This window comes from Triticum urartu, chromosome 3, assembly GCF_003073215.2.
Source record: "Triticum urartu cultivar G1812 chromosome 3, Tu2.1, whole genome shotgun sequence".
Lineage (NCBI taxonomy): Eukaryota > Viridiplantae > Streptophyta > Magnoliopsida > Poales > Poaceae > Triticum > Triticum urartu.
This window is the reverse complement of record NC_053024.1, coordinates 632780459-632792450: the sequence shown is the minus strand read 5'-3', so window position 1 is coordinate 632792450 and position 11992 is coordinate 632780459. Positions and strand designations below refer to the sequence as shown.

The window sequence follows — 11992 nt, the reverse complement described above, 5'->3', positions numbered from 1 at the left end:
GCCTTTGTTCTTGTGCACTCGCAAAAGGCATAAATTTAACCTTAGATCGAAACTATTTTACAAACTAAACTGTTCTTGAAAGTATTTCACCCGGTTGATCTTTAATATGCAGTGTCTGACAGCAAGGCGCTGCACTCTACTGTGCAACGCCTAACACTTAGGCGCCACACTGTGCAGCGCCTAACTCTAAGGAGTTGCACTACACTGTGCAGCGCCTAGCTGTAAGGAGTTGCACAGTAGAATGCAGCGCCTTGTTGTCGGGCGCTACACAAAAGGGTCAGCAGTGTGAAATATTTTTAAAAGCAGTTTAGTTTGTGAAATGCTTTCGCTTTAAGGTTAAATTTGTCAACTTTGCCTGTGCACTCACGGTTTGGGATAACAGTGTGGCAGTAATCTGGTACTATTTCCGTATTCACAGGGACGGACAGACGCCTACGAAAGGTGGGGAAAAGAGACAAACAATCATCAAGAAAGAAAAAGAGGACGGACGGCGGAAAGCGACGCGAGATTCCCGGCTCCGATCCGTGGCGGCCGGCGGCCGGGGGAATGCAATTCTTGTCATGTCGCTGATCTACTCCTCGATGGCGCCGAGCTCGATCTTGCCCTCGCTCTCCGGGATCGCCACCAGCACCGGCCGCCAGCTCCGCCGCATCAGGAGGCTCCGGAGGCCCCCGCCGGCGGCCCGGAACCTCCTCCCGCCCCCTCCGCTGGCCGCCCCCAACGCGCCGCCGGAGCCGGCGCGCCCCGCCTCCTCGTCGTCGTCGTCGTCGCTGTCGGCGTCGCAGCCGCATCCGCGCCGGGTGCGCCCCGCCTCCGGCGACGCGACGAACAGATCCCTCAGCGTGCGGCTCCCGCGGCCCACCAGCGGCTTCTTGTCCTCCTCCCGGCGCCCCGCGGGCTCCGGCAGCCCGCCGCCGACGCGGCGGCAGAGGAAGCGGCGCAGGCGCGACCCGCGGCGGCGCCGGAGGCGGTACCCGGGGCTGGTGGCGTAGGACGGCGCGGGGCTGCGCGAGGGGCTGGGCGCCCCCGCCGCGCACCGCGTCGCCAGCAGCTTGAACCGCTGTGGCAGCGTCGCCATGCGGCTGCGCTGCTCCCTCTCTCTCTCCCTCTAGTGCACTCTCAGTGGGTGCCTGTGATTTGGATCGGGCACTTCTGTACCGAGCAGTCGATCGAACCAGAGGAAAAAACAATGGAGGGCAGACTCGCCCGAAGTATATGACGGGTGGGCCCACACATGGAAATATAGAAAATCTTCATTCTGTGCCATTTTGTCCAACAGTCAGTCAAACATGTTGTCATCTTACAAGGAAAAAAACAAAGTGTGACCAGATCAAAATCCCAGGAAATACGTGCCATTTTATCATAAAAAATCTCTCAGTATACGACCAAATCCTCTGCAATTTTCCACGATCTTGGCCGTCCGACGGGGACAAACTGTGTTAGACTTATCAAGGGATGTTATGGTAGCTACAGTAAACCTAACTCTTCCTTGCAACTATAAAAATGTGGTTGCCAAGAGAATCCTTTTGGCTTTTATTTTTGTCTCGTGTTACTTTCATTCTAATTTTTGCTTGACATAACTTTTCAGGGGAAAACAGAACACAGCAGTAGACTAGCTGTGCACCATGCCAAACGTGCAACATACTTTCTTCTAGTGCGCAAGCGACGATTTCCACTAACAGGTAAATTTCGATACCATTGAATTCAAGTAGGCAAGAAAAGAAAAACAGGTACAGAGCTAGTTTCAGAACAATGTGAGTACACAAATTAAATCTGTACTCGGTGCTTAAATTACACCAAGATTTATGGAGCCAGACACATAAGATAAATTTAACAGTACAAATGCACACAGCATTGGGGGTTTTGACATTAACACCGATAAAAACGAGTATCCGGACTAATTATACACGACAATGAAATAAAGAAAGCACTTAGGACATCTCCCTGAATCTCGCAATGGCCTTCTTCTGGATTATGGTTTTATAGCTATCGCCAGCTCGGGCCTCCAGTGATGGGTCAGCAGCTCTCTTCTGCTGACTACCAAGCCCGGCTCTCACGTCACCAGGCTTGGCCTGCACCGGCTCCTTGATGCCACTGCCATCCTTTCCAAGGCCCTGGGTATTTTGCAAAATAGTTGCAAGGGAAAAATACCAATACATGCTCACGTCAGAAGGAATGTTCAAGACACCCAGCTTCCATTCTGTAGGAATTATTGGCAAACTGATCCATCTGTAGTCGTATTAACTTTGTGTGCCTAACAGTTTATGCCCAATAAATGTTTTAAGCTAAAAATATATTAAGTTTATAATTTATTCACAGTAACTTTAGCAATTTTCCAATTAAACAAAAGATGCAAAAAAATAATATTAGCTCAGTCAAGAGTGGCAAACAAGCAATTATTAAAGATAAGGTGAGCCAAGTTACAAAGGGATTGAAAAAAAACATTCAACATATTAAGATAAGAGGCCATGCACAATTGATTTTATTAAAACAACAACAGCAGAATGGTTTTCAAAAATATAGAAACAGCAAAAGCAAGAAAATTATGGAGGCACTAAAAACTTGTGTGATCCAATGCAGCATCCAAGAGGCTAAAAGCTGAGAAATAGGTAAACATACCAGTCCTTCTTGCCAGCCCATGTTGCGCAGAATTCGATTGCCCACATTGTTTTCGTCTATTGCTCTGTCAGCAGTGATCACCTCATAATTTTCAGTGTTGTCACTTTCACCAACAGAACGTTCACCCACCCCTGGAGGAAATGGCATTGATCCCATCTCACTTGAACCCTTTCGAGACGAATATTCACCAGCTTAACAAGGAATTTCCAGAATATTAATACAGATCTTGAACAAGCAAGACGGAAAACATTGGTCCTATAATGCATAATTGCGTAGGATCAAGCAACAGAGTCCATCCACACCAAGTTCGGCCTAATAAATAAAGGCTGGATATACTGTCAGCACTCAGTAGAACACAAATGAGAGTCACAAAATTTATCAAAGTAAGGGCACTATTTTGTTCGTGACATATTGTGCTCTAGAAATGAGTAGGAAAGAAGAAACAACTGTACAATGTGTCATGATGAGAAATAAAGAAAATGTATTCTTACTTGTATCCAGTCCATCATTGGGAAGCGATGAAGTTGATCCATATAGACTTCGTCTTTCTGCAGCCCGATCTCTGTACTGAGATTGCCCTGGTGCCTCGGAGAACCGTCGCTTAGCACTCCCAGAAACTGCAGGTGAAGCATATGATCCTAGAGAAGATAAATCTGTTTTGAAGGGTGTGGAAGCAGTGTGTATCTCGGTGTTTGTCATTAGCACACTTGTGCTTGCGGTTATATCAGAAGAAATACTGCCACCAGCATCAGATGATGCATGAAATGTGTTGACTGCTCCCCTGCCAGAACCTCTTATCACACCCATAACAGTAGTTCCTAAGCTATTACTAACAGGCCTAGGCTTTATGTCAGAATCCAGTATTTGAGAGCCTCCAGTTTCGCGGCCAAGAGAATTATATCCAGCAACCAAGTTCATGTCCTTAGAATTTCCAATATCAGACTTAGGTTTGGCCTTCAATGAGAATCCAATCGCACTGGATGAATTGTTTAATTTGTCAACAACGGATCTGGATGGTTCCTTATCATCAAGGGCAACATGTGTAGCCTGGCCTTCTTTATTCCTTTGCTTCCACATTGCTAGGACATTATTCATCTTCTTCTTATTGGCTAAAAGATTAGTTTTCGAGGCCAACTTTATCTCCTTTGCTTTCTCTTTTTCTTTCTTTTCAGCAGCCAACGCTGCATTGGCCGCAGCTTGAACAGCTTCAGGCAATGAAGTTTTCTCACTTTGTTTAACCGTGGCTGCAGGTGCAGAAATCACCACTTTCTTACCGCCATTACTTTGACTTTCATTGGCCATGTCCCCGGTTGCCTTATTGTTGTTGCTTTCATTACATGGAAGATACTGTTGAGTTTTCTGATCATACGAATACCAAACTCCAACATTACTGTCGTAGTAAAGGCCTGAAATAAGAACAATTTAATAAATTCAGTCATAAACATCTCCCAAGGCAAGGGGAGTGTAGCAGAACTGTTTCAGCTGCACAGATAAGCTTTCAGATAGCAACAGTATACTTGCGTACTTACCAGTATTTCCATCATAATAGAATCCAGAAGAAGAATCAAAGTAATAGCCCGATTTCTCATCCCAAACAAATCCGGACTGTGGAGCAGAAACATCTTTCTGAGATTCTGAATTACCATCTACATTGTCCTCAGCATTGTACTCTTTTGGGGCCCAACCCACAGCATCATACTGATCGAAAAGGTAAATAAGAGTAAATAACCAGACCATGTATAGAATCGGCAAAAACTGTATACCCCGAAATAAATAGATGCAGTTCTAGAATGTGTAGCATACGTTTTAAAATTATGTGTACGCAAAATGTAACAGCTAAGTGTCTGTATTTTAGATCATGTCAGTGACCAAGATAATGCCTATATTTGAAATGGAGATAGTAACATGAAAGCATGACGAAGTCTTAATTAACTACCAAAAAAAAGGCAAGGTAGTATGGCTTATCAATTTGACCAAAAATATGTATTACTATAACAGACCTGCTGGGCAAATGATGCAGCCTCGATGGCTGCTGCAGCAAGGCTGTTTGACTGTGAAGCCACCGATGCAGGTCCAAGCGTGCTTTTAGCATAGGCTACACGTAACACCTGGCCATTTTTCTCATGTCTAATCCCATTTGTAGCTTCAAGAGCTTTCGTGGCATCTTCAACCTAGCACAGATGGATGTATAGCGACTGTCAAAAATTTACATCAGATAAAACCTACTCCTAGTGATCCACTAGTACTTACCGAATGAAAATGAACAAATGCAAAACCTCTAGACACATGAGTAAATTTGTCCCGAACAAGCCGGATATCCTGCAGAGAGTTTGACATGTAACTCTACAGAAAAGAAACAATTATAGTTACAAGAGTTAATAGCTTCTGCCTACCTTTATTGGAGCATGTTTAGCAAATTCATATCGAAGCATTTCCTCGTCAGCATTTTCATCCAGACCACGAACAACTAAGACATGAGTTGGACCTGCAATGACAGTATATAATTAGGCAATGTACTACATATTTCACATAATTCTAAAAACAAGACACAAACTTGCCTATTTCAGATCCCCGTTTGCCAAACGGTTGAATGGAAGATGCTGCATCAGCTGGTGGAGCATCGTCAGTACGTGGCTCGTTGCACTGTGAGAATACAAGTAAACATGCAATTAGCTGGAAACGGAAAGCAAGAGCAACCACGAACTTACAAGTAGACAAGTAATTATCCAACAGCTGTTATTTGTCAGCCTTTAGCCCGTTACCATGTAACTAAGGCAGCATGGGACATGAGTTATTCTCAAACCTTACTAAATTGAACACAACTTATTATCTCAAAGGTGCTATTGCCAGGTTTCAAAAACCAGAACCTGGTCCGGCAGAGCCAAAAAGAGGTGACATGTTTTGGAAGATATGTTTTTCCACAGTTTGATGTTCAGAAAACATCCTGCAAGCAAATAATTTATGTGGACATGGAGGAGCAGGGTCCTATGTTACCAGAGTGTAGACATGTCCATGATCTATCGATGATCCAAGGTTTTGACTTTATATTTTCTTCCTTCTATTTTTATTTTTATAACCCATTATGACAACACCCCCAAAAAAGTGCAAGCAGTGGCAAATACGTGAGTTATATAACTGTTGTTGAGATTTGGACGACTGAATTTGGTTTTTCTTCGAAAGATAATTTAGTTGGAGTGGACAACAGATAGCATTGCAGTTGCAAGGATATAGGGTCTGTTTGGTTCCTAGCCACAATTTGCCACACCTCAAGTTAGGCAAGTTTGACCAAGTAGGTGGGCGTTCGGTTCTGGCCACACCTCAGGCAAAAATTATTTAATGAGCAATAAGCGCCACATGGCATACACACAAAAAGTGTGGCAAGATTCCCTGAGGCAACCCAAAATATGTCTAAAAATTTAAGCACCTCAAGTTAGGCAAGTGTGGCAAAAATAATATCGCAACATGTGACAAAGATGGCAAAGATAGTCACAAACCAAACAGGCCCATATAGATACTTCACATAGACATGAAGTCCAATCCATCCAACATCTGGGTGATGTAATTAATAATTGTATCCGGAAGCGTAAACATATGGAGACTCTTAACTAACTCTTAAGATGGAGATATTGTGAATACATAGGTTCAAGAAATCACAGATAATTGAACTGCTACAAGACACCCACTTTTCCGGACTAGGTTTTGCAACTCAATGTTAACAAGAGTCAAGAGATATATTGCGATTAAATGGGAAAACAAAGAAAGGTGCCCTCAGCGATTAAACCAGACTAAGTGGAAAACACATTGCATTTGGAAGGAATTAAGTGTAGATCACACCATTGACTGGGGGGAAATGAAGCAAATTAGATTTCAGAGTAATGCAATTTGCTTTCTTAAATACCAATATCTCCATTTTCTGTATGTAAAGCATAACTTAACTTCCTAATAAAGAATTGCTACACAGTAATTTGCATTACATGAGACCAGAATATACCTGAAAACAGGAGGTTCTGCGGGCAAAATTCATACAGCCACATATAGTACATATCCAATCACATGCTGTGGATATGGTCCTGCGCCCGTAGGTAGACCTCGTAATATGTTCTTGTCCAAAAGAATCACCACTCGTCCCACCAGTTGGTTTACTACTGCAGGGATGATGGCAGTCAGCAGAAATTGTTACAGCACAAACATAATAGATAAGGAATATGACTATGAGCACAAAAGGACTATGGTATATAAGAGCAAAAATCTTTAGAAGAGAGAATATAACGGCTCAAAAAGTCATTTCTGTACAAGTTAAAGTTAATGTTCTATTTAATCTCCTCCGGATGTCCCTTTCTGCATAGTGACCTCATGTACAAATAAATGACATACAATACAAGAATAGCATTCAAAGCTGGCAAAGTATCAAAACAAAATCTATTATGCCAATCTTTAATGCCAGCAAATAAACTATAAATTATTGTCTCATTTGATTTCGCCTACATCATATGCAATTTGGATCAGTGGATGGCAGTTGGCAATTAGCTTGGATTGCTAATGGGCAGACAGAACTTGTTCAAACGGTAGTAAACACAAAAAGGTACACCAAGAGAGAGTCATCTGACAGTTTGGCATATCAATGCAAGCTCCAGTGAGAATTACTAACATGATGATTGTGAGACAAAAGAGAACCAGTGGTTCCACAATCATGGATTCTTATGGCACGACAATAACCAAGTATGGTGTCCATACTAATTGATTCGAGCAGTGTACAAGCTTTGCAGTTCTTACAATTATAAAGCTATTGTATTAAAATTTTCAGAAAGACATTAGCTTAACGGCAATTCTGAAGTTGCATAATCAACAACTGCATCACACGAATAATTTGCACTGCATCTTGAAGGTAAGGACACAGACCTGTACTCAGAAAATATCTGCCTACCATCAATTAGAAGGCCATTGTCTCCAGTAGCTTCCTTCATTTTGCGGGCAGCTTCCTGTTGGAGCACACAAATCTTTGTGAGCATAACAGCAATTGGCAGTCTAAATCAGTAATTAACAGCTCCGAGCACTTGTACGGTTAGTACCACAGTAGGGAAGTCAATAAAAGCAAATCCTCGAGACACGCCGGAGGGTCGTTCCTTGATCACACGCACACTACGAAGAGGGCCATACTCAGCCTAAAAGAGACCAGACCCAAATGATTAAAATGAACGAGACAATACACTTCCAACCACTTTTAACAGTTTATGACGAGGAACTTGTACAAGAATCTGATATAGGTCATCTTCATTGGTCTTCTGGGACAGACCCTTAAGAACAACAGTCGCAGATGGCGCCTGCAAGTAATAATGCAAATTTAATTAGCTTTTATATGTTATAAAACACGAAAGGAAAATATAAGTATGCCCTCAGTCCTCAGTCCTCACCACCAAATCATCATGCCTTCTTTCATCCCAGTCCTGTTCTCCTCTTCTCTCAAAGCGAGTATCATCATAGAAGCCATCCCTTTGGCCCCAATTACGACTTTTGCCACGTGGAGACCATGACCTTGACCGAGATCTTGATCGGTTATCACGCCCACGTGACCGAGAACGGCTATGGCGGACATATGGGCTTTCGTCTCTTTCATGACTTAACCCTTTTCTTTCACGTTCATGCTCAAACGAGTCAAGTCTTCTCCGACTACTATCTCTCCTGCTCCTCTCATAGTCCGAATCACAGCTGTAGCGTCCGTATTGATGATCTCTCTCATAGTTATCTTCTCCGCCTTGGTAACGGTCTGCAAACTCAGCACCAAACTCCCCACGATCTCTACTTCCAATCCTTTTGTTCCTATGAACAGAAAAATCACAACAACCAGATTAACAGTCATTCTCTTCTTTTTTTTTTGAAGTAACACGATAATTATCAGTCTTTCAACCCCACTATAGGAATCAAATTCATGATATTCCCATCATTGCAAAAATCAGAAGTGTACCTTCTGTACTCTTTTGTAGTTGCAAATTCTTCATCGAAATTTCTTCGAGGCTGAGACCACATGGTGCCAGCAGAGGGTGGTGGTGGATACATATTTCTATCATGTATATCTGGACCAAATCCACCCCTTCGATCACTAGGAAAGCCTTCATCCACATATCTCCTACCAATGTAGGATTCACCAGCCCTGCAAATTGAGTTAGCACTTAGCAGTAGGAATATGGTAATATGACAAAGCACTTCAAGGGGGAAATGCATGTCAAATATAAATGGACAAACATTACATCTACTTTAAGAATACAAGGTACCAATATTAAGTACATATAAGAAGCACTTGGTGTTTATATGCATATTTTAACAGGAAATACTTGACTCACCTAAAGTCTGGCTCATTAATGGCGCCATACCCATCAGGTGCCTGTAGATTCAACAGAGTAAGTTGAGTCAGCAGCAAAGTCTACAGAACAGGCAGGTAAATCCATTCCATTTAAGCAACGGCCGCTTCTTGAATTTATTTACAACATAACGCTTGTTACACGGAAGGCAATCACATGCCACTAGATCTGCTATCTTCAGCATCCTTGGTAGTTAATAAAGAAAAAGGCTGCAATTACACTGTTGTTCTCCCATCCATGCTGTGGAGCATATCGCCCACGATCCATTTCCAGAATTCAGCACTCGTGTTATCCTGCTAATTCTTGGTGATCTTCCAAATTTTGGGGCGTAGATATTTTTTGGTGTATCCTGTAAAAAAAAGCATGACACCATAAAGTTAAGCCATCATATCACTACATCACACTGGAACTTCTGCAGGGAACAAAAATAAATCATCTGAAATTCAAGTGTTAATCAATCCATGAGCATTTGTTGCTGCTAGATATGGCCATTCCTCAACTTACTTATCATATTGTGGACTACATTTTGTGTTAATTATACCAGAGGCATGTCCGGAATGCAGGAACTGTGCATAGAACAGAACGATTTGTCCAGAATTCTGATGGGTTCCTGCGTTCGGAATAGGGCCAATGCATCGGAGAAAAATACAAAATGCAGCATGAGTACAACAATGGCAAGCTCTGCTCCACCGGGATGAACTTACCAGGGAGGGAATTAGTTTATAAGAATAATTGCACCCACCAGCTTATGGTTTTTCCCATGGTACACTAATAGAAGGATGATAAAAAAATCATTCTTCAAATTAAAACACAAATAGCAAAACAGACCACAGATATTAGATCAGCTTTAACTCTCTGTGTTCTGACCTAATATCACAGACAAACCCTTTAAAGCATACAAGTAGAAGAATCCTAACCCATAGGCTTCAATAAATAAGTCCATCATACTGTTTTTGTGTGTGCAGTTTCCTAATATGCCAATCCAACCGGTTTCCAGACATGCAAGTGCTGAAAAACTAACTGTTGATGAGAAAAAATTAGAGCATCAACCATTTACCTTCAGATACTGGATATACCAATATAGCTTGGCCTATTTACTTAAGTCTATGCATTAGATTTCTTCTCCTAGTGCATGGTTTGACTGCCATATTAGATCAGAACAAGGGTATTTGCTTTGCCGGACTTTTCTTAAACATGAATGCTAAAATCAAAGATAATTTTCTCGCAGCCATGGCTTAAATAACTACAGATTACTCACTGTCACCCCATAGACCACAGCAAAATCGGGACACCATGCGCAAACAAAATTGCTCACCGGAAACATCTGATCTGAGCACCCGTGCACGGCATATATTTCTCCAGTCAACACCATATACTTCCCCAATCAACCGCATATAAGACTCGATTGCACAACAAATACTGCAGTAATTGATTAGAAAATACCTTGCGAACAGATAGGCGGAGGCGAGCTCGTGCGGAACCGCAGCCGTGTGCGAGATCGTGCGCGAGCTGACGGGCGCAGCCGCCAGAAGTCGTGGTGGGCCACGGCCGGAGTCGTGGCAGAGAGCCGCGGCGAAGGTGGGCCACGGGACCTGGCGGAGGAGATGAAGAGGGGAGGAGATGAATCGGAGGGGGGGGGGGGGGGGAGGGCGGCGCCGGCGGCGGGAGTGGCGGGGCCGGAACCCTAGTCTCGGGGCAAAGAGATGTGTAGAGAGCGGGCGAAGGAGGAGACGCGGTTCGGGACAGGTGGTTCGGGTTTGGGTCGCGGTCTCGTGCGCTGGCAGACCGACTCGACGGCGATTTCTCTTTTGCTTTCTTCCGTGGAAAGTCGTTTTTTTTTAAGCAACGTGGAAATCGGTTTTAAACCTAGAGTTTATACGGCTCCTCGAAATTAAACTTCAACCTCCTAATTCCTGAAATCGTCATCTTAAAAAATCAGATCAAACAATTCAAAACGGCCGGTCGCACCCAATGTCCCCACGCGGCAATGGGTCGCGTGTACACCGTGCCTCCTCCCCACCTTGTCTTCTTCTCTAGCGAGTACTACGTGGTCACACGTCGTCATTTTTCCACCACTCCCTAACCTCAAATCCCCCTCACTCGTCTAGCCCACCCCGAAGCTCCAAAACTATCTCTATTGTGCTCCTTGAGTCGGTCGCGCGCATCCGCCCACATGCACCTCATTGGTCCTCAATGTCGCATGCGGCCGAAGCACCCCCCCCCCTTGCCCAAGTGACATCTAGCTCCTCCTTTGCCTCCCCTCCCCAAGGGCGAGAGATGCCAACACATGCGTTGCGGGCCGGGGGGGAGGGGGCACCAATGTTGTAGCATGCATCATCGCTCGCCTCGGGTCACCATTCATGCGAGATGCAAGGGTCGGTCGCATTGCAACAAGTGGGATGCTTCGTGTTGGGGATATTACTACTGGGCGTAAACCGGCCAAGAAAGGCCGGGTTAACTTCATCCGTAGTTGATTATGCTTGAAGCCCATGTAGACAGAAGCGGAAAGGTCCAGGGCCCAGAACCGGTTTAAGGCCCGTAGCCGTGAACCGGCATTTGTATGAAACTTGTATTGTAAGATAGAAAGAGTGGAGACCGAACCGGACACGTTTATGAGCCGGTCTCGGGACTCTGTAAACCGACGGATGCCGCCCATGTATATAAGGGGACGACCCGGCAGCGGTTCAGGACAACAGACAACAACTCGAGAGCCAGACAAAGCGGATTCGCTCCCTGGCCTTCGAAATCCTAGCAATACCAATCACAACTAGACGTAGGCTTTTACCTTCCTCGAAGGGGCCGAACTAGTATAAAATTCCCCGTGTCCCTTTGTCCGGTTTAACCCCTTAAAGCTAACCCGTAGCGATGGCTCCACGACTAAGTCCTTTCACAAGGACATCTGTCGTGACAAACCCATGACAGTTGGCGCCCACCGTGGGGCTATCGCACGGTGGTTTTGAGTTCTTGAAGGGCAGCTTCGATGGACTTAAGGGATACGATGTGGGCCGGATGACGAA

At 44.2% G+C, this 11992-nt stretch overlaps 2 protein-coding genes across 5 annotated transcripts; both read right to left on the bottom strand.

Moving 5' to 3' along the window:
* Positions 1-329: 329 nt before the first annotated feature.
* Positions 330-1219, bottom strand: LOC125545498. Its single transcript, XM_048709454.1, has one exon. The coding sequence runs from the start codon at positions 1076-1078 to the stop codon at positions 572-574; it is 507 nt and encodes a 168-aa protein (XP_048565411.1). The 5' UTR covers positions 1079-1219; the 3' UTR covers positions 330-571.
* Positions 1220-1676: 457 nt separating this feature from the next.
* Positions 1677-10737, bottom strand: LOC125545496 (SUPPRESSOR OF ABI3-5). 4 transcript variants are annotated; one of them, XM_048709450.1, is made up of 17 exons: positions 10419-10732; positions 9195-9324; positions 8958-8998; positions 8582-8767; positions 8031-8436; positions 7869-7940; positions 7689-7781; positions 7519-7598; positions 6611-6764; positions 5178-5262; positions 5013-5104; positions 4870-4938; positions 4620-4790; positions 4149-4317; positions 3111-4025; positions 2620-2810; positions 1677-2114 (listed from the first exon to the last, which is right to left on the bottom strand). In XM_048709450.1, the coding sequence occupies exons 2-17, from the start codon at positions 9240-9242 to the stop codon at positions 1932-1934; spliced, it is 2955 nt and encodes a 984-aa protein (XP_048565407.1). In that variant the 5' UTR covers positions 9243-9324; positions 10419-10732; the 3' UTR covers positions 1677-1931. The 4 variants fall into 4 exon arrangements, with proteins under 4 accessions (XP_048565407.1, XP_048565408.1, XP_048565409.1 ...); XM_048709451.1 differs by having other exon boundaries at positions 6611-6761; XM_048709452.1 differs by lacking the exon at positions 1677-2114 and having other exon boundaries at positions 2620-2931; positions 10419-10737.
* Positions 10738-11992: the final 1255 nt, after the last annotated feature.